General features: G+C 38.6%; 2 protein-coding genes and 1 long non-coding RNA gene across 3 annotated transcripts in view; 1 reads left to right on the top strand and 2 right to left on the bottom strand.

Moving 5' to 3' along the window:
• The window catches only part of LOC129375966 (ephrin-A2-like), an 81,941-nt gene extending 72,455 nt beyond the window's left edge, over positions 1-9,486 (bottom strand). The window contains exon 1 of the mRNA XM_055055368.1: positions 8,642-9,486. Coding sequence (XP_054911343.1) covers positions 8,642-8,802 — 161 coding nt within the window. The 5' untranslated portion in view covers positions 8,803-9,486. The remainder of the gene's footprint in view (positions 1-8,641) is intronic.
• LOC129376051 (uncharacterized) lies at positions 364-18,592 on the top strand. Its single transcript, XR_008607706.1, has 4 exons — positions 364-588; positions 5,209-5,325; positions 11,132-11,265; positions 18,517-18,592. It is a non-coding gene; the product is annotated as an uncharacterized LOC129376051 (long non-coding RNA).
• Positions 16,203-22,580, bottom strand: part of ptbp1b (polypyrimidine tract binding protein 1b) — a 22,351-nt gene continuing 15,973 nt past the window's right edge. Inside the window, exons 12-15 of the mRNA XM_055055132.1 lie at positions 21,576-21,668; positions 20,499-20,715; positions 20,322-20,399; positions 16,203-20,028 (exon numbers count right to left, since the gene is read on the bottom strand). Of these exons, the coding sequence (XP_054911107.1) occupies positions 19,896-20,028; positions 20,322-20,399; positions 20,499-20,715; positions 21,576-21,668 (521 nt within the window). The 3' untranslated portion in view covers positions 16,203-19,895. The remainder of the gene's footprint in view (positions 20,029-20,321; positions 20,400-20,498; positions 20,716-21,575; positions 21,669-22,580) is intronic.

Below are 22,580 nucleotides of genomic sequence, written 5' to 3'. Positions count from 1 at the left end.
TGAGCCATAACCAAAAAATGTTTTACTTAACCTCAGACTGAACAGCCAGTCTGGAGGAGGAAACCAACACAAAGATCTTCAGACTGCGGAAAAACATGTGCAGCAGAGGAACGCTGACTGATCTGAGCGTTTAATTTCTTCTTTAACTTTAACAGCAACAATTTCTTGCCTCATAGGAGCGGAGGACAAAGTTTATACGAACGCTGATGATTCTCAAACATGAGGATTCGATTAGTGTGACGTTCATTAGGAAAACTAAATGAAATACTTTGAAACCAAATTACATGTTTCGACCAGAGGCGGGACTAAAACAAATGATTTTACGCTAAGGCTGGGAAACATCGCGACAGCTGGCTGGGAAACATCGCGACAGCTAGCTGGAGCTCATCACCAAGCTAACTGAAATGTGAAGAATCGTCAAGAATAAGAATCAGCGTCACCACGAATCCTTTAGATTTATTATCGAAACTCAGAGGTTTCTCACAGAAATGGCGACACCTACAGGCAACAGCGAAACACAGTGACGTCACCAACAGGTCAGAGAGGATTAACATGCGACGCATTGAGAGCTAATAGCTCTGAACTATGGTTGGTTTTTACTTTTATATTTTCAGTTTTCATTCTTTCCCCCCTTTTGCTTCACTATTCCCAGTTTTCTTTTTGTTTCTTTTTTATGTCACTTTTCTGAAGCCTGGTAGCTGGTAGCTAGCGTAGCGCTAGCATAGTAGCCAGCATAGGTAGCGGTAGTTAATGTGATAGCTAGCATGCTAGCAAGTGGTTCATTTGAATTGTCCTGCAGTTGTTCTGAACCGGACCAGAACCCAAATCGCTCTGTCTTCGTTTCAGACTGAACAGTCAGTTCAGTCCAAGTTTCTGAATGTGGCAAAGACTAAATTAGTCCAAAGGTTTGCCAAATGTTGGCTGCTTGAATATTTTCTCTTATTTTTATGGTTTCTAATTTGTCTTGGTGATTTTCACGCAGCGACGTCAAGACGCCCTGCGAGACGTTTATCGATTATACTGATAAATTTATCAATCATTTTTAAAAACTCTAATTAATGTTGTTTAAACCCCCACATCTGTCTGTGTTGTTGGCATTGATAGTGAACCATTTAAAAAAATCAACAAAGATAAATTCAAAGATACGATTAAATTCAGATTCACATTTCTTTATGCAACTGGTGAATATTTTTCAAGTGTTTGTGGGACAATAATTACTTCCTCTTTAAGTACAATGACTTAAAGAGGAAGTAATAAATCGTTATTATCGTCAATTTTTTTGTTTCCAAAATAGTATTGTGATGAAACTAAGTTGCAATTATAGAGGCCTGCTGTCGACAAATGAGTTTTATTTTTTCTAAATTGATTTTGGGACATTTTATATCGATTCTATATCACAGTAAATGAGAATCGTCATTTTTATGGAAACTGATTTTTTGGCCCAGCGCTAACTGCTGCGTTGATGGGATTCCCTGAATTTGAGCCTCGGCTTCCTGAAGGTCCAGCCACGCATGCAGGCTCCACATCATGGATTTGCTGCCACAGCTGTCAACACACTACGCTACACTTCGCCCAGGACCCAGAAACGTTGCCACCGAAATAATAAACCGGCAGAACCTCGCTGGGGAGCTTTAAGCACGCCTTCAGGGAACGCTCGCACTCCATCACACGACCTCACCAATACACTGCAAAAACCTGGCTGCTCGTTTCCGACCTTCCACTGTGGAAAAAGAAAGATTTCAGCTTAATATGACGAGATTTCAAAGTTAAAGTCAAAGATACTTTGGTGTTATTCCTCAAAAATCTCCTGATTTATGAGCCAGCAGGGTTAACAGTCCAGTGACTAACTGGTCCAATATGGGGAAGTTTGTTATTTACATTTGGTAAAAAATTCATGCAGATGTTTTGAAATGCAAAGCAATACGATTTCTATTTCTGTGCGTATTTTAGGTGTTAGATTTGTGTTTCCAAAATTGCTCGATAGATATTTTTTGTGTTTTTTTTTACAATAGTCAAATATTGAAGATTTTTATTTTTAGAAATTTTGTCTCCTTTTCGTTTTTTGTAATCTGAAGTAAAGAATTAAAAGATTTTATTTAGAAATTCTTCTAAATAGAGAAAATCTGTTACTATAGCTTTCCATTATTGCCGTTAAATTATTTTCTGGCCTTTTACGGACAAAATGCTTCCTATCACTGAATTTTTATGACTGAAAACTGTTTTTGATACTAAAACTCATCAAGTGCCACTTTGATTGCTTAATAATTAATACATTTCCGACTTCCTTTCTGCTCCCAGAAAGACGCTGACATTAGTGAAATGACTCACTGACAGAATAAATGAGATCAGACTGGATTAAAATAGAAAACACAGTAAACACAAACCACAGACAGACTCTCAGCTACTTACAGGAACATTTAAACAAAAATCAGATGGGAAAGCAGCCGGCCCCCTGCAGAGAGCAGCGCTAAAACCTGAGCCGACTGGAGCAGAGAAAAGACTTCTTATTGTGTCGCATAACGTTTTAAAAAAGAAGAATTTTGTTTTGACAGACGTCACTGGAAAAGGAAAGGCTGTCTGAGAACAGCATGGAATCCCACATTTACTGGTCCCGACATTTGGAAGCAGATTCAGACATTTAAATGATACAAGAAACGATTTATAAGAAATATTTGCTCAGATCACAAAGATTTAAACCCAGTTTCTTTCTCCATCTGGTTCTGACTCAAAAGCGTCACAATTATCACAATTTTCTCGCGATTTCTCGGTTCAGACCCAATTATTTTAATGGCCATAAAACATCAATAAAGTTCAACAGTTTCTTGTGAACAGAAACAGAAAAACATTAAATTCAATTGATGGATTCTTTTTTAACATTTAGACAAGAAAAATGCAAACTTAAAACAAAATACGGTGGAAAAAAATTATCTCAGTCTCAAACAAGCTAAATTTACGCTTATTGGTCCCAAATGGCGATTCACCAATGAAGCAATCATCGGACCATCCCAACTTCTAGTTTTCCTAGATTGTGTCTCCTGAACGTTTTCTAAATGGGCAACTAATATCGTCCCAAACCGAAAAACAAACTGGAAATGTAGGTCTGCTTGAAAACCTAATAAATACAACCAAACTGTCTGCACGTTTCTGCTTCCAGGCTTCTTCTTGAATACAAATAACATTTAAAAAAATATATCTGAAAATAAGTTACAATATGTTTTTTTATCCACCGTTAAACGTGTCCATCATTTAAAGGGAGACTTGTCTAGTTTTTTAGATCTGTGATTCTGACAGTATTGAGTCTGGAGCTGCATATTCAGAAAGAGCCACTCAGACCTTCAAAAAACATTAATAAGTTATATACATATCCAATGTTAATATTTATTGATATATATATTTCACTACCGTTTAGACAGCTTTGGGAAAAGAAACAGAAACAGACAAAAATAAACATATTGGGCCGATACCGATATGTTCGAAATTTACTAATATCTTCCGATACGATATATCGTTCATCTCTAATCAAACTCATTTTATCATGGATTAATTGAATAATTGCAGATTGTGGCAGGTTTAACAGCCAAAGTAAAATAAATAATCAAGAGACTGAAACAGATAAAAACAAAAGCTTGATTACTTTGGTCAAACATGTAAAAAAAAACTAGAATTAAAACAATACAGTTTTTAATATCGGATTAGTCCCAAGTCTAACATTGAGAACCCAGCTTCATGCTCACGTTATTTAATCATTTATTTACATTTTGTGACTGGAAATTCCTGGTTTCCATACAAAATTGTAAAGTAAAATAAAAATGTTTTTTTGTGTCTTTGGTGATTAGCTCTTGGAGAAGGTGACGGGAAAGTAGACCAATCTGTTTTGGTGCTTCGTGAATAAAAAGATCAAATTTTTATTTAGTTTTACATGTTAAAATCAGAGAAAGATGCTGAAGGAGATTATCTGCAGAGTGGAAATACAAATAAAACGAAGCCCGAACGAGAGAGAACGCCATTATTCAACTTCATGGTGATAAATCTGGATCAACGTTCTGAAATATATCATGATTATATTCTTGTCTTTACTCAAACGATTCCAACATTTTTTGACCGTTTCCCTCCGTTTTACAGCCGTACTGTGCACCTCTTTATTGTTGGGGCAAGTTGTGGTGGTGAAGCCCTTCAACCAAAAAGCTGGGGGCCATTTTGATGCCTGGGTGAACATCGACTCCCTAAAAGAAAGACGGGGGCAGGAGACCGAACCTGCAAAAATGGAGGCACATGGATGAGTAGAGAAATCAGAAGTGAAGCGAACGGTTGGCCCGTTTTGCGAAATACAAACAAAAGGAGAAAAAGATACAAATTTTTGAAACATTTGTACATTACAATTCTACTTTTGCTCTCATTTGCTGAAACCACCGGACGGCCGTGTTTATTTCCTAATAAACCTCTAATTATTCCTCCCATCATCCGGCTGCTGAGATCTGAAGTGTCAGGAGGCAGCTCAGAACGAGATAAATACATTTACACTTCAGATGAAACTGAACAAGGTCAGAAAGATTCAATTAGCACAAACTGAACAGGCATCAGATTGCAGAGCGAGTCCAGGCAGCGGCCATTACAGGCCGCTCAAAAACCATCAGTGTCGTTGAGATGCATGTTTTGACCTTCCCAAAGCAACTTTAGGAAAAAAATATGGGAAATTTGAGTCATTTTTGAATATATTTCACAGTTCAAAGCCAAAATGTTGGGAGCAGAAGTTCCAACGTCTGCAATTTTATGAATGGAAACAGATTTCTATGAATGAAGAGAGAAAGCTTGGACCTAAATGTGCCGATCCAAAGACATTCCTGCTGCAGCGGAGAAACAGAGAGAAGATCTACGAGCTGCTTCAAGGTCAAAAAAATAATAAATGAAGTCAGCCAATGAGACAAAAAGATCAGGAGAATTAAAATGAGTGGACAACAAGTTAAAAACATCAAATCTATCATAATATATATCAACACGTTTTCATAAGAATTACAGATGGAGGCGGATGGAGCCGTAATCAGAGCTGCAGGAATCAATAGTGTGATTCGTCTTTAGCTAATTTACAATTACTATTTCTAGTAAGAAAGAAATTATTTAATTTCTGCAAACCAGAATCAACATTCAAAGTTAAGACCCTTTGCTGCAGATGCTCACAAACCAGCCTACTAATTCGTCTTATTTTGACAGTTTGAGTCGAGAAAGGGAAGCTCCGCCAGCTGATCCGACCCGATGAGCCCGACCCGATGAGCCCGACCCGATGAGCCCGACCCGATGACCCCCAACCCGATTCCTGGATTTTTATTGGTGGGTTTTAAGCCTGCAGTTCATTTTGCTTCGTAAAGTTATTGCTAACACAAACTGGACTCATTAACAATACGTACATTTCCAAAATATTTTTGTTGTAACAACAAATTTCCAAGTTTCTCTCTTTTCTGCATGTGAAGCACAATGACCTTTGACCCAGTTTAACTTAAAAAGGCACTAATTTCACAGTATTTTTTCTGAATGTAAAGACTATTATTTCTATATTTCTGCCTTTTTCTGAATCTGCATATTTAAAGTTGTCACACCTGAATTTATTAGTAATTTTTATTTTTACTCAGAGGTCAACTTCATGACCTTTTGTCTCCTTCAGTCAAATCCGCTGAAGACAAAAACAGACCAGGGTCTGCAGGATTCACCGAGACGAAATTCAAACCTATTCCGGGATTATTTCACCATTTTATAATTTATAAAAGAATTTTGTTGATTGGATTTTCTCTGCTCGTTATTTCAGGTTTAAACGATCAAATGTTGGTTTTAAATTACAGGTTTTTCAAAAACCTTCAAAATATAATCATCATAATCTGGGAGATTTTATCCTGAAATTACAAAATGGATTAAATAAACACAAATTAGACTGGATTTAATATTTCAGTAAATTTGACCGAAAACATTTTTAAATTTTGTTTGGATTCGTTCAGTTGACCGACGTTTAAATCAATTTTCTGTGCAAACCGAATATTTTTAAAATATTGGAGGAGAGTTTGTCAGTTTGGACGTTTAATCAAATTATCTAATGAAAATATTTAGAAACCAATGGAAACCAATTGGTGTGGCGTCGCCGTAGAACCCAGTCACGGCTGTTGCGGGTCCGATTCCCGACGTTGAGACGTTCGCTGCGTCTCGACGTCGCAGGAAACGTCTCCATTTTCTGTCAGTTAAAGCTGCTAGTGGCAAAATTAATATTCTTCATTTAAAACAGTTTAGAAAGCTGAAAAATAACATTTAAAATGTCAGAAAATATGTTTATTTGTAAAGTGACTAATAAACTGTTTAAAAGGAAACTGTAAAAATATGAAAGACAGTTCAACAATTTTGTTAGATAAAAAAGTAAAACATCTAATTTCAGTAATTTTCTTATTTAAAAATCTGCCAAATTTTATTTAATGTTTGTTATTTTATTTTCCATTAAATTAGAGTTTAAAAGGTACGAAAGTGAACATTTAAAGACGCCTGAGCTGCAGGAATGACAGCGAACCCGTTTCTGTTCACTCGGCCCAAACCACCCGCCAACGTTCCTGCAAACCCAAACAGATCTCTCAATCGTCCCTGAGCAGAACCGGTCACAGAACCGTCACAGAACCAGTCACAGAACCGGTAACAGAACCGGTCACAGAACCGTCACAGAACCGGTAACAGAACCAGTAACAGAACGGTGGTTTAAACCCTCTAATCGAGACCTAATCGGGCTGAACCACAGAACCGTCACGGCGGGACGGGGAGCAGCAGGTTCCCCTCCTGAAATCTTCCGCGTGGCGTTTAATAGAAAACGGATTTCCTGCTGCAGATGAACGGCGGAAAGGAGAAACCTTTTCTGGGTATTTCATGAACTTCCATTGGCTATAAATCAATTAATGCTTCGCTGGAAACAAATATATTAATTCTCCAGTGAGAAAAATCGTTTTTTTCTGCCTTGTTATTACAGGAACGCAGCAGGGACACAAACGATCAGGCAGCTGGAAACCCAGAACCTCACATCTGGAGGACCACACACACCCCAACACACACACACACACACACACACACACACTCCAACACACACACACACCCCAACACACACACACACACACACTCCAACACACACACACACACACACTCCAACACACACACACACACTCCAACACACACACACACACACACTCCAACTCTTTACGAGAACGGCCTGCAACTACTTTTCCTGCAGCTGAAACTCTCCAGATCAAACTTTTCGCTCCTGCTTTCTGCTGGGCTCATTATCGTGCTTTTATTTTGAAATTTTTTTAAAAAAGCAACGTTTTTAAAAGAATCTAAAACAAATCTCAATAAAAAATTCTTCCTCAGTAACACCTTCATATTTAATCCTGCAGTAATCCGTAAAACAGCGCCGCCTCCTATTGGCCAGCTGAGGAGCCAATCAGAACGGACGACACTCTGCTGCTAGGCGCACAAAAAAAGAGAAAAAAATGTCAATTTTCAAGTGAAGGTCAGAGGTCACACAAAAATCGGATGTGTTCCAGACAATTTAACCAGTTTTTTGGCAAACAAAGGGAACTATTTTGTTGTGTGGAAGCAGATCGAAACATCTGGAGTCTGAACTGACGAACGGCGCCAAAACGCCCGAGCGAATCAACGCTGAAAAATTAACTGCGATTTCCTACGAACCATGAAGTCGTCCTCAGATTTCCTGCTGAACCAGCAACTCAGAACCAAACATGGCTGACCTTCACTGAAAATGGGAAACATTTGATATTGTGGCATAAAAATGTTAATTAACTGACCCAAAAAATCTCCCCCATTACAGAGACATTATTAATAATAAAAATACAGAAACGTTTGATTTCTGTGATTCCTGTTCGTTATTTCCGTCACATTTTCCCATAAATCAAATATTTTAGATCTTTGGACCAAACAAGATGTCACCTTGAGCCGGTCGCAGCGGCCAGGAGCCATTTTTCCCTTATTACGACTAAACCTAAACTAACTGTTAAAATGTTTGCAACAATATCAAATGATAAACGGTTCCCCTGCTAATTTTAGTCGAAAATAACAAGAGCAGTAACAGTAATATCATGCAACCAAAATTTATCAAGTTATTAACTGAAAAAAGGAACAAATGTTAAATTTCTTGATTGAAAAAGACAAAATGAATTGATTTTTTGCATATTTTTGAAGAATAAAATGCTTCAGTGATTTTCATTTTTCAGAGGGAATTTAAAACGTTTGGGTGAAAGTTTTTCTCCAAGTTGCATCAACATCAGTTGCCAACATTTTATCCAACCTGGAGCTGAAAGGAAAAGAGCTGAGAAATGTCACCTGTTGGATCAGAACCGTTCGGGTTTCTGGTGCCAAGCAGAACCAGAGGCTGTAAAACTGGAGCTGAAGCTGCAGTTTCTAACATCTGGGAGGCATTTTGAGTTTTTATCTGCGCTGTAAAAACCCTGCAGCGAACTTTCATTTCTCCACGACTCTCCATTCATATTCGACTCGATTTTTAAAAAAACTTCCAATTTAAAGTCGATTCAGTTTTCTGATCAGATCATGATCCAAATCCGATCCTGCAGGGAGCAGAGTTCGGCCTGAAGGCCGGTCCGGGTCTTACCTGGGGTTGGTGCTGTTCCAGTAGACCGCGTACCGGTCCGAGATGAGCCGGTCGTCGGTAACGGCGCAGCAGAGTCGCAGCAGCAGTCCGAGCAGCAGCAGCAGCGGCGGCGGCAGCGGCGGCCGCCAGGAGCGCGCCATGAGCGGCGGCGCGGCGAGCATCCGCGTCTCTTCGGTTCGGCTGTTCTCGAACCAGAACCGAAGCGCATGAAAAAAAAAAAGAAAATCACCGTCCTTCAGTCACTTTATATCCACAGGAAGGAGCGGAGTCTTATTCACAGCAGCCTGGCTTCATCCCGCCGCTCACACGATCATCCATCCCGTTCAGCGCCAGGACGCGCGGCTTCACGCTCCACACTCTAAAGTCAGGAAGATACTCCGAGCGTGCATCCAGGGGGGGAAACCTGCTCCAAACTTTCATTTTCACTCAGTCAGAACCGGGTCAGAACCGCGCGTCCTCGCTTTTCAGCTGGAATCTGGACTCGGCGGCGCGTTTACGCGCGGAGCGGCGCGCCGCCGGACACGGAGTTCATTCAGGATTTATGTCCGCTCTTATGTAACCTTCGGGTCCAACCGAGCGGATCTCCGCCGCTCCGCAAACTCCTGCTCACAAACTTTGAGAACCGGACCGGACCGGACCGGGTCGGCTCGGACCCGTGCACACGGGAACAAAGAGAAAAGTTTAGTCGCAGCTGCAGGAGGAGCGTTTGGCTTGATTACCGGCTCAGCTCCAAACTGCAGCTCCCGGTGCGTCCCGGTGGGCGGGGCTTCGGGTGGGCGGGGCCTCTGATCCAGCCAGGCCCCGCCCACCTCCAGCAGAGGAACCCCTGCTGTGAAAATGGCTGAAACAAGGTATGAGGACAATTATAGAGAAAATATGAAGGGAGCAAATTTCTGTCAAAAAAACAGATTTTGAGATTAATCTTAGAAATTTTTGAGAAAAACATGGAACGAGTTTCAAAAGGTGAAAACTGTCAACTTGTGAAACTTTTAATTTTCATGTTTTTCCGAGAAAATTTCTGAGGTTCATCTAAAAGATTCGTAGTTTTTGTTTTTCTAGAAAATGTTCAGCAGAACTGAGAAATTTCCAAATGTAATACTTTTAATACCATTACAACAGTGTATTCATGTTAAAATGATAAATTATGAGAATAAGGTTAACAATAGTCATAATATAAAGAGACCAAAGTTGTGATATTATGACATAATTCTCATAATTTTGTCATAATATCAAGATATCTGCAGCATTCAGAAAGTCACATATAAGAGTTTCTAAGACACACTTTTTTAAAAAAAGTAACAGTAAAGAGTATTTCTAGCTGCTCCTTGTCTAAGTTCCCACAGTTTGGGGTTTTATGAGCTTCTCTGTTTTCCTTTAGTGTCTAATAAACCTTTAAACACTTGTTCAGGTCAGGTTTCATGTTTGAAGTGGGTCCTAGTGGGCCCTGAAGAGACGCAGCGCTCTCCAAACATTAGAAACATGTGACTCAGCCAAAGTTTCAGGGTTCCTCAGATTTTCTCCTCCCATCGTCCTCAGATTGATCTGGAAACTATAAATCACTGCAACCGGCTTCCTTTGCAATTAGATCCTGCAAATAGCTTAAAGATTTTAATCGCCACATTTAAAGTAATGAAGACTTCTCCCAGAAAATGTTTGTATTTGCATACATTTGGAATTGTTCAAAATTATCCAGTGAAGCTCATTCATGCACAATTCAATGCTCTTTAAATGGGAAACGCTAAAACTGCAATATTGTGTTTTTGCCACATTACCAGAATGTCTACAAAGTTTTGCTCACATTTGTAAAGGAAATGTAGCTACAGGATGCATTTCCACTGACCTTAAAATTGCAAATTGAAATTACAGAAATAGATTTGCTTAATGGAAACGTGCCAATTTTTCAGAAATACATTTTTGCGTAAAATTTTGCAGCTAGTTTTTGAGCTGGTTTCTGGCTGTATCAAAAGTATTATATTTAGCAAAACTGCAATGGAAACACTTTCTTTTTTTTCTTCTTTTTTTTTGTTTTGCATCACACAGTCATGTGATCAATAACCAGATGTTACTACTGTAGGAAATGACGAAGAAGACAACAGAAAGTGGTAGGAGGATGATGCTGCTGCATGGTTTTGAATGACTGACTTTACTGACTGATCAAGCGTATTCACATGCAGGTTTAATTGTGTTTTTATTTATTGGAAACACCAACATTTGGACCAGTATGTCAGTCTTCAGTTTCTTGATTCCCGTTGCCTCCGTTTCGCCCCTCAGCTGCTCGGCCTGGAGCTGAAGCTGCTACTTTGCCCTCTGAAGCAGTGAGGAGTTTCCTCCTCTCATCCAGTGATTCAGCACTCATAAATATTTCAGAGAGTCAGCTTTGGAGGGAAAAGCAACGGATAGAGGGAGAAAGAGGAATACAGATGAATCTTTAATTCTTGCTTTTAAAATAGAACCAACGGATTAATGGGAGCTGCTCTATTAAACTTTCAGAGGTTTCCGTGAATAAAAGCAGAAACGTTGGACAGCAAGACGCAGAGAACGACAGAGGAAGAAGAATCGCAAAACAGAACGAGAGCATCGCATCATCGGCGAATGTTTGAGCAGAGAGGAAGCGTCTGGGTCAGGTGAGACCGTCCAGGTCAGCAAACATCAGCCTCAAACACTTAAAAACAATCGTCTGAATAGTGTAGAAGAAAGTCATAATTTTACTAGAAAAAAGACGAAATAAAGTCGTATGATAGTAAAATCGTAATATGAAAATAACGTCTTAAAATGACAGTCTTGTGAAAATTAATGTTTTAAAGTCATAATATTACTAAAAATAAAATGTAATATTACTAGAAAAATGTTGTAAAAGTATGAAAATAAAGACGTAGAATTACTTTGAAAAAGTCAGAAAATGATTTGTAATATGACTAAAAAAGTTGTATCAATATGATAATAAAGTTGTAATAACACCAGAATAAGAACTTAAAACAAGAATAGTTGTATAACAATAAAATCATTATTCTAGAAATATTACTTTACTTGCATATTAATTTGTAACATTGCTAGAATAAAGTCATAATATTACTGGAAATAAAATGTAATGTTGCTAGAGAAATGTTGAAATAATATGAGAATAGTTGTGATAACATGAACATATTATGCCTTTATTACACATTTGTCTTTATTTAAATATATTTGTTTTAAATCTCCCCATCTCAATGTTCAGATGAACAAACTGGTTCTGCTTGTAAATCTGTTTGGTGTTATGAATTATGAAATCAGGTCACAAATCTGACCACCAAGTTCTGCTCTCACATCATTTCAAGTTTTGTTCTTCCATGTTTTTATTTAAGTTTATTTCTTATTCCAGACTCTTTTTCAGAAGCTCAGTTTCTTTTTTGATTTTCTTAACAGATGTTTAAATTAACATGAAGATAAAACATTCAGTGTTCAAGTGAATGTTACTGAATGTTACTCACTGGAATAACATTCACACTCCAGGTGGTGCATGACAGCGCCCCCCTGTGGGCGAAGCGTGTCTGCTAGAAAAGTAATTTGACTTTAGAGGAAATAATTAGACTGAGGGAGTTTTAAAAGCTGGTTTCAATAACCAGGCTAATTAATGAGGCTAATTACAGTTTACAGGGGGAAGATAAACACACGCGCACACACACACACACACACCAGGCTCCGGATCCAGGTGTGTGCAGCCACACCTGGATCTGGTTTGTATTTTGGTTTTTGTAGGACTGCTGATTGTGTTTCTGGTGCTGGTTCTGGTCTGGTTCTGGTTATCCCGTCTGGTTTGCAGCCTTCTGTCAGTGGTTGTTTTGTACCTATTTTGGTCCATTTTCTTTTTGCCAGGCTTCTGGTCGTTTTGTCAATCTTTCCGACTCTGTGCGTGTCGGTTTTGTCTTGCGGGCTCTTTGTGCCGGTACCAAACAGAACCGGCGGAACCCCGCTGCGTCTGAACCCCGGCTGTGGGTTTGTCCTTGCTGAAGGAGACGGAGGCGTCTCCGTGGGGGTCCGACCTCCAAATCACACATACAGACGACTTAATGGACTGTCTGCTGATTCGCCCATCAGCCTTTAATTGACCTGCAGTGTGTGTGTGTGTGTGTGTGTGTGTGTGTGTGTGTGTGTGTGTGAGAAGAAGCTTTTCTTGTGGTGTTGTAGGGACATAAATGTGAATTATGAGGACTTGGCTGGAGGAACCAATGAGAGGTTTTTGCTGGTTCTGATCAAGTTTTAGAGACAGAATGTGTTCCAGCCATCATGGTGGAGGAGTTTCCTGCAACCCGCAGAATTAAGGGGTTAATTATAACCCAGAGGACGATGTGGACTGAAAATGGACGATTATTTACGTCTCATCAGACCTGGACAGAATTACCTGCCGGCCCCCTGCTGGACGGCTCCAATCACCAAAACACCAGGATGGCGACGCCTGATGGAGCCGCTGGTGCTGGTGATGGCGACCAGTGAACCGGACGTTTGCATAATCGGCCATTTTTTCTCTTTTTTTTTGACGGATGCAAAGTAGCCGCCAAAAACCGTGATGGACCTGTCAGCCGGCCGCCATTAGCTGCACGCTGAGCCTCAACTCTTTTTTTTTTCTTGCCAAAATATTGTTTTCCTCTCCTTCTGTCCCCCAAACATGTCAAAACACGCGTGACTGCTCATCATGAGACAAACAGTGCTTTCTGGGAGGCTAGGCTAGCATTAGCGTCCTGACAGCCCCGGTTAGCTGCGGTCAGTCGGTGGGCATCAGCCGGACCAACGTTATGTGGAGGAAGAAATTGCCTCGGAGGTAGTTAGCGGGACAGAGGGTGTTTTTTATTTGTTATTTTTCTGAGTGCAGGACGGATAGGCGGGGAGAATTAGCATTTAAAGTACTTGCCCACCAGGCATTAGCACACCTTGGTGGGCTCAGCCAATATGTTCCCCGCTGGCCTCCGAAAAACTCCACAAGGAGGGGAAATATCTAAAAATCATTTCACTTCAGAGGAGGAGAGGAATGTAAATGGCTCACAGAGACAAGAGCAGCAGCATCACAACAGAGATGTCAAAGTCCCTCATTAGGCCGTTTTCTTTCTCCAAAACTATTTTAAACTGATTTTTATGGCCATTTTCTGTCTGTTTTGACTTGAGATACCCTGTAAAAACAAGTTTGTCACATTTAGGGCATAAATGAGCAGCAGCAGAAGCTATGACTCCCAACAGCCATTTAATTCCAAACAGTTCACAGCTGTTCATATGCATGACATGAAATCATAAATTACTACAAAAAGTTGTAATAACATGAGAATAAAACCATAATAACATGAGAATAAGGTTGGACGACAATAAATTGTAATAATACAAGAATAAAAACAAAAGTATTTCTAGAATTAAGTTGTAATATAAGTAGAAAAAAGTCCTAATAATATAAAAACAATGTAATATAACGATAATAGTTATATTACTGGAACAAGCTGTAATATCATGGGAATAAATTCAGATGACAATAAAACTGCAGTAATACCAGAGTAAAATATTTCTAATGAAAAAGTAATTAAAAACAAAGTTGTACTAATACCAGAATGTTGCACCACAATAAAATTGTAATAATACAAGAATAAAATCTGTATATATATATATATATATATATTTTAACCATTACAGCAGAGAGTTGTTCTGAGAATTGTCGTAATGCTTTATGAAAAAGCCATTATTATGAGAATAAAGTTGGAAATTTAGGAAAATAAAGTATGAATTTTACAAAAGAAGACCTTCATGAAAAGATTAAAAATTGAATTAGGACTGTTGAGTATTTTGTGAAGTTATACTTTGATAACCGTTTTACAAATATTGAATTTTTTTCCATGTCAGCATCAAATTGATCTGAAATGTATGACTTTGTTTCAGTACTTTATGGAAAATGTGTGAATTCAGTTGTGTCCCCTGCGATGGGTTTGTGTTTGTGATGGTCCCAGTCAGACCAGTAGGCCGGTTTGACCTCAGCAGAGCCTTCCTCAGGCTCCTCCTCTTCCTTGGGGTCGGCAGCGTTTTGGGGGATTATGCTAACTCGGCTCGGACTGGAGGGATTCCTGCTTGACAGCCGTGTGAGAGCAAGCTGGCGTGCCGGCATTTGGTTTCCCTCCTCCTCTTTGTTCGGCTGCGAGTCAGAAGACACGGATATGAACTTTCTCCAGTCTGTAAAGCCTCAGATCTCCTCTGGTTGTTTCCACAGCACTGACTGTGAAAGTGAACGCTTCACTTCTCTTCTTCTTTGGTTTTAATATCTCCGCCGCTCACAGAAAAGAAAAGAAGCTTTGATCGTTCTCTTGGATAAATCTCATCTTCAGGTCACAAAGCGTCTGCAGATCGCCGCTTTGACGCCATCAGAGCTGCTTGCAAACGGACAAATGTCCGGTTTTTAATTTTAGCATGAAGAACGGTTGGAGAAAAGCTGAAGGAGAAAATGTTTTAGTTTCCAAACAGATGGAAAATCTGAACACGTTAACAAATAGAACACGTTAAAATCAGTCACTGCATTTCCATTTACCTTAAAATGGCACAAAATTGAAATTATGAAAAGAAATTTGCTTCATGGAAACATTAATGTTTTTACACTGATGGTTTTTTAGATGTCTCAAAATTTGCATAATTTGCAAAACTGCAATGGAAAAGGTTTTTTTTACATCACACAAGTTGCATGATAAACAACAGGAAGCTACTACTGTAGGAAACGACAAAGAAGAAGACGGGAAGTAGTAATAGGATGTTTTTTGATGACTTGTTGCACAAACAAACTTCATCACGTTTGGTTTTAATTACATTTCTTATGTCCTACAATATAAATGGAAACACTCATTAAAAACATCCAGTTTTGTGCTAGAATGAGGCAAGTTTTGTTGGCTGTTTTGAAATCAGCATATTTCACAAAACTGCAATAGAAACACTTTTTTCACATCACACAGGAAGTGTCATGGCGGAAACGACGACAAAAATGACGGGAAATTGTTGGAGGAGTGAATATGTTAAATCAGAAACGCCATCCAATCTTTAGAAAGTTTAACTGATTTAATTAATGAATTAAATTGTTTAGTTTGCAATTGGAATAAAGATCATTTGTCAGAATAAAAGTAGCTTTTGAAAATGGACAATCTTTTCTGCTGTCTGTTATATTCTCATTTAAAACTTTTTAACTGTAATTAGGAAAATTATCATAAATAAATGCTTTCAAACTTCCAAATATATGTAAATTAATCTATGTAGCGCATCCTGATGGACGTTTTAAATAATATTCTAATTTATTTAATGGTCTGCAAATACTTGAAACTAACACCACTTTGTCTATATTGGACAGAACAAACTGTATGTAAAATGTATCTGTTTTTAAAAAGACTAACTGGTGACGAAAATAAACAGATTTAAATTGACTGTGGTTAGTTTGAAGAATTTTATGTCTGTGTAAACATTTAAACTTTTTATGTTTCCTGCAGATCATCTGGTCACTTCTGGCTCCGTTTGAACTTTTTTACAAGTTGTTTTCTTTTTTAGCTGAAACCAGAACAATGACAAACACAATAAAACCAAACTTCAGTCAGTTTTAATTTGTAAAGTTTCACGTTTTTCTAATTATTTTCTCATTTCAACCACGCATCACATGAGCAACTTTTATTTTTATTCAAATATTTCAGTTTGATGGAAAAACAAAAGCATTTCAGGCACAAAAACAAATTTATGTTCTAAAACAATTGAGGAAAGGATGAGCTTAATTATAACTACAGCTTTAAAAGTTTAAAACTTTTACATTCATCTTGTTTTGCCTCCCAGTTTCTGTATAAACTTTTTTTCTGGAGTTTGGCGCCCTCTGCTGGTGATTGACCTTGATTTTATTCAGATTTAGTTTTCACTTTGTGTTAAGTTGTTCTCTGTCAACATGAATTAGTCTGCAGACAGATAAAGACTCATCCAGACTCAAAGTCCTCAGAAAATGTAAGGCTTGAAGGATTATGTTTAGAGATTATGGATTATGTTTAATCCTTCAGAGTATTGAGAATTAGGCCCATCCTGTCCAGCATTAATAGAAAAAGTGCTGGAAGTTTCCACCAAGAAAACTCAAATTAAGAGATTAATCTCAGACATTAGGAATAAACTTTTTGAGCTCCAAAACACAGAAAATGTGCAGGAAAAAAACTTTTCAAACTCAGAAAGTTATGTTTTTTCTAGAAAACGTTTTACATTAATCTCAAATTATAGTTTTATTTATTTTTATTTTTTGCAAATTTCCAGCTTTGTGTTCTTCCTGTGTTAACTATGAATTTGCACCTCTGGGCCACTGTAGTTTTCAGTTAAATTGTGAAGTTTGCCAGATTTTAAAATCCACTTTTGGATGAAAATTAAGAGGAGATGCTTCTTTTTTATGCTTTTGTCAACAAAAAAAAACAACAAACGTTGAAATGTTTGTTTAAAAAAAAAAAGACTGATTTATTTTTTTCTTTGTGACACAACGTGAGGCTCAGAACTTGTTGCACACTTGAATCAAAATATACACGTTTCATTGGATATAAAACCAATAGTCACCTCTCAGACAGCCGTGTATAAAACATGTATGTACAGTCAGGTGACCTTTGACCCGGTTCGGGCTCCCGCTCTACCGGACAATGAAAGGTCACGATGCATTCGGGTGCACTCAGGGAGAAACTGAACACGCAGCTGGATCGCTGTGTTCGCAGTTAAAAGCTTTTTCACAGTAAATAAAAGGACTTTATGTCCAGCATTTGGAGTGTTTTCATTGGTCCATTTTACGTCATGGGGGGAAATCCTGGCAACTCTCCACACCAACAGAAAAAAACTCATGTATAAACACCAAAATAATTGCAAAGTAAATGTCATTTAAAGACAAAAATCTTTGAAAAAAACAATGTAATATTCTTAGTTTTATAGAAAACATTTCAGCCAATAAAATTAATTCAGATTTAATAGGCGGAGTCAGATCAGACCACTGGAATTGACCAATCAGAGGAGACTCATCTATGACTCATCTCATCTATGGAAGAATGCAACTGCCAAAAGTGGGAAATAAATTCAGGAGCATTATTTTTGTCATAGTGAGATATAAAACGCTTCCAGACAAGAAACTTGAATGTTAGAGATTTAAAACTTGTCAAAATTAGACATTTTATTGTTAAAAAAATCTTTCGCTTCTGATGGTTAAGCGAGTTTCAAGTTTTAGTAAGTTCTTGTTATAACGAGTTTTACATCTTGGTATAACACAAGTTCTTTGTTTTAACGAGTTTCATATTGTGTTGCGTGAAAAACTCTGATTTCATATTGTTACAATGTGAAAGTTTAATGTGTTGATGAATTTCATCTCATTATAATGTAACTTTTTTCTTTCAGCTCCAAAGTTTCACACTTTGACAAGATATGAAACTAATTAAATGAGAAATTCACATAAGATATAACGCTTGTCAAAACGTAAAACTTTCGCACAATAACGAGAAACTTTGTTATCATAAAATATAAAACGTGAAAATTTTAAAATTATGTAAAACTGTGAAACTGTAGGGAAAAGTTTTCACATTACAACATGATAAAACTCATCAAGACAAACGTTCACAGTATCATAATAAAAAATAAACTTTCATGTTATATGACGTAAAATTCGCTATAATGAGAAAGTTTGTTTAAATGAAACAAGTTTAATAAAGTTTTCTGTCGTAACAATATGTGAAAAACATTAAAATGAAAAAGTTTTACGTTTTAACGTGATAAAACTCGTCAAAACGTTTCGCGTTGTAACATGATGGGAAACTCATTGCGTTGTGAAATTTTCACGTTAAAATCTGAACTGGAACGTTTTTTCCTTTTCTAATCGAAGTTCCTCTAACTTTTCCCAGGTGCCCCGAACGCATCGCCACCGCAAACCTCAGCAGCTCATTTCTACGAAACACTTCGTTCAGACAGCAAAATATCGCATTACACTGAAAATGGAGTGGACTTCCGAGTGGCTGGAATGTCGACGGTTTGAAGAATTAAGAGATAAATGAACCAAACCAGCAAACTTTGACTAGACCGTCAGAAGATTTCACTTTGTGATGTTGCGACTTCAGTGCTGGGTTGAAGGCACACCGCGAAACCAGCGGTAAATGACTTCAAATTGGTTGAAGTCATTTACATTTTCACAGGAAAAAAAGAAAAACACCACCAATAAAAGCCTGAACCACTATTATCTTGTTTTTTTAGTCCTTAAAAATCAGAAACCTGAGGCAGGTGGAATTGTTTGTATCTAAAAAGGCTGTTTTTGGTTTTAGCTGTAGTGGATCACAAACGTATAAATTAAAAACGTTTCAAGAGACACGCAACTAACAAAACAAAACAAAACATTCATCTTCGGGTCGAAGAAGGCAGCGGAAACGGCCGAGCTCACCGACAGCCAGGACAAGAAGACAAAAGCTCAGGAATGATTAAAATATTGCTACAATATAGGATTACATAATGATTGCATATTTGGGAAAGAAAAGAGCCAGAAAGTGACGAGAAAGAAAAGTTCAATCTAAATGACGTAGCGAAGCCGCTAAAACACTCAGTTCACATGTTTGATGCTACAGTAACCAACATTACAAAACACTAACAGAAAAGCACAGACAACACCAATAACATACACAAAAATAGGAAAACATCTCAACAGTAAACCTTTATCATCTGTAAACCTGCTTTTGCCAATTCAGAGGCTTCGTTTTGTGTTTGAGTCAGAATAAGGCACAGAGGTCGTTTTAAGGTCAAGAGGCGTTTCGAGAGAACGCCCGAGTGAAACGAGACGGTCAGAAGCTACGACTTCCCAAACTGGGTTCATCTTTTAACAATCTTAATTTATTAAATCAGGCGAGAATCAGAGATTAAAGTGATCATTCTGAGTTAAAGTCAGGTCTGAAGGATTTGCGAAGGCCGACTTTAATCCGTGATTAAAAGTCAAAAGGCAGAAGACGCTAAAAACGTCCCAACAAGGAGGACAGTAAATTCTGACAACTTTTATCAAACAGTTAAAACTCAGAATACTGACTTTTCTCTGACTTTAGAGAATAACTACAGGACTCCAGAGGCCCACCTCTGAAGCGTCGTATTCGTGGGATAATCCTACCTTCCTCTGAAGGTAAAGAATCTAAAAAAAACAAAAACACACAATAATTTAACATCACAGCAGACTCTGTGTTGGTTTCTGCATCGGAATGATTGGAGTGTAGTGGACGCCGTGTAAAAATAAAAACCATCCTCCGGCTCAGATGGACGACTTGGAGAAGGAGACGCGCAGGTGGTGCGTCTCGCCCAGGTCGTGGTTATGGAACGTGATGAGGCAGTCGATGGCTTCCTCCACCGAACCCATCTGGATCAGAGCCATCTTGTGGTCCTTCCTGGAGGAGAAAAAGGCTGTTAAAGGCTTCTACGCTAGCTTGAATTGCTTAAATGAGCTAATCTACCACCGTTATGTTCATAAAATGACTAATTAATACCCACAAAATAAACACCAAGCCTGAAAACATAAAGAAAAGACAACCAAATGAAAAACAACGGGATCGTGTTCTTCAGAGCCAAGTCTGTGGTAATCAATGATTTAAACTACAGACTCACAGCTGCTGACGCTTTAGTACCAGGAAGTTTTGATCTCATAGGTTTCAAGGTTAGAAAGAGTAAATCTGTGACCTACTGGAAGAACTTGAAGGCCTTGACGATGGCTCCAGAGCTGGAAAACAGCATCTTCAGGTCGTCTTCAACCACAGAAGGGCTAAAAAACGCAAGCAGACCAGTTTTATAAGAGCGCCGGCATCGTTTTCTTACCTTCCTCCTGCGGTTTGCCGAGTCTGGCTGGGTTCTGGAGACTTACGGGATGTTGGAGAGGTGCAAGGTGGCGGAGGGAGGAAAGATGTTGGAGTAGTTTTTGGAGCCGGGCTTCTTAAAGCGGTGCAGCGGGGAGTTGCTGTAGTCTTTGGTCAGGCCCTGGTCCTCGTGGCCTTCGCGGGGAAGCTGGACGCTGGTGTGTTTGGACAGCGTGATCCGGAGAGGTTTCCCATGCAGCCGCTGGCCATTCAGGTGGCTCATGGCTGCCAGGCAAAGCAGGTCAAAGGTCAACACCTCTACCTTCACGTTCTGCTCCTACTTATTAGTGATGCCAACATTTAGATGCTAAAGACCCTCAGATGCAGAAAATTCATACAAAACGATAAGTTTCAATAAGTCTATGAGGGCAACAATGATTCATAAAATTTTTGGTTTTGCAGAAATCATTTTGGAAAATCTGGATTTTTATTTTCATCCATGCACTCCTTGAATGTGTGCACATGGCAGCCATCTTGTTTGACAAGTGACCCATTATACTTTGTGGAGCAGGACGGGACAGGTCTGTGGCAGGGGTGTCCAACATGTGGCCCGGGGACCATTTCTGGTCCATGATAGGATTTTGTGATAGAAGCTAATAGGTCAGTTTTCACCATCAGACACAAAACTGATCACAAACAAAAAAAATATTATAAATTGATTGTTTTGTTTTTTTTCTAAGTAACTCTGAAACCTTTTAATGTTTTGGACCTTTAATGATACGCAGAGTTCATAAAAAATGTTCAATGTAATGAATTTTGTGGCCCATCAGTAGTTTAAATTAGCCACTGCACTCTGCTCCATAAAATCATTACATTTATCCCCCAAAATCATTCTGAGATAACCACGTTTACGTCTGGTTGCCAGGTAACGGGCGGAACTCTGCTGGGGTTGCCAGGTAACGGGCGGAACTCTGCTGGGGTTGCCAGGTAACGGGCGGAACTCTGCTGGGGTTGCCAGGTAACGGGCGGAACTCTGCTGGGGTTGCCAGGTAACGGGCTGCACTGATAGTTTTTTTTGAAGAAGTCGAAACCCGAATAGAAGAATAAAAATGGGTCACACTGAGCGTGTGCAGACGGTTGGTTACCTAGCTGAGCCTGGGTACTGTCACACATCTGTACCAGAGCGTTTTCCTTCTTGTTGAACAGGATCTTCACTCTCATCACGTCTCCATAAACACCTTGACACACAGTCAGAAATTAGATCAAAACATTTCAATATTCATCTTAGTTGCAGTCACACTGTGTCATAACCTGCAGTCATCATTCCTACATGACGTCGTGTATGAAGCAGAGACCTGACCCTTCGTCTTACGGTAAACACTATTTATGGAAATATTGGACTTTGATGGGAATATCAAGCTAATATGAAGGAGGTTAACAGTAAAAATAAAAAACAAATTGGTAAATATAACTTTGAAGGCAAGGATTCCTGAATGATTGATTATTCACAGGAAATGCAAGTGAAGAAATTAAGGACAAGGGTCGGAGGAAATTAAATAAAACGATGGCAGATTACACCATGTAGACACTGAATTACAGGGTTTGATGAAACAAAACCAAGCGCAGCTGGTTCAGCATTGAGGACATGCAAACTGAAAGAAACCCAGCATGCAAACTTAAACTGAGGCTCAGTGAACTGAAGTGAAGCAACAATACATGCAGCTCCTCAGAGTTTCAGAAGCTCCAGACTGAAAAGCTCCGGGTTGTTTGGACTTGATTTCCATCAGCAACCAACTGGAAGGACGTCCTCACTTTTATTAATATCATCATTTTTTTGGTTTTTACTATTGCTGTTATTATAGCCATTGTTTTCTACTATTCAGTATTTTCTTTTACCATTTTCTTTACTATTTTATTATGTTGGCCATTATTAATACTATTTATGATTATTAATGTTTTTACTTTTAGTACATTATTTTTAAGTTTAGACTTTTATTTTATTTTTTTACTATTTTCACTATTATTATTGTTACTATTATTGAGAGGAGACACAATGTCCAGGGAGAAAACGTTTTTCTTCAGAATAAGAGCCTCAATCTTTGTCTGTTTGGGTTTTGAATAACTAATGTGTGAAACAGGAATAAGGGACA

This window comes from Poeciliopsis prolifica, unplaced genomic scaffold (genome assembly GCF_027474105.1).
Source record: "Poeciliopsis prolifica strain line A6 unplaced genomic scaffold, Auburn_PproV2 SCAFFOLD002, whole genome shotgun sequence".
Taxonomy (NCBI): domain Eukaryota; kingdom Metazoa; phylum Chordata; class Actinopteri; order Cyprinodontiformes; family Poeciliidae; genus Poeciliopsis; species Poeciliopsis prolifica.
Note: the sequence above shows the minus strand (reverse complement) of the source record. Positions and strands in the feature narration are given on the sequence as shown.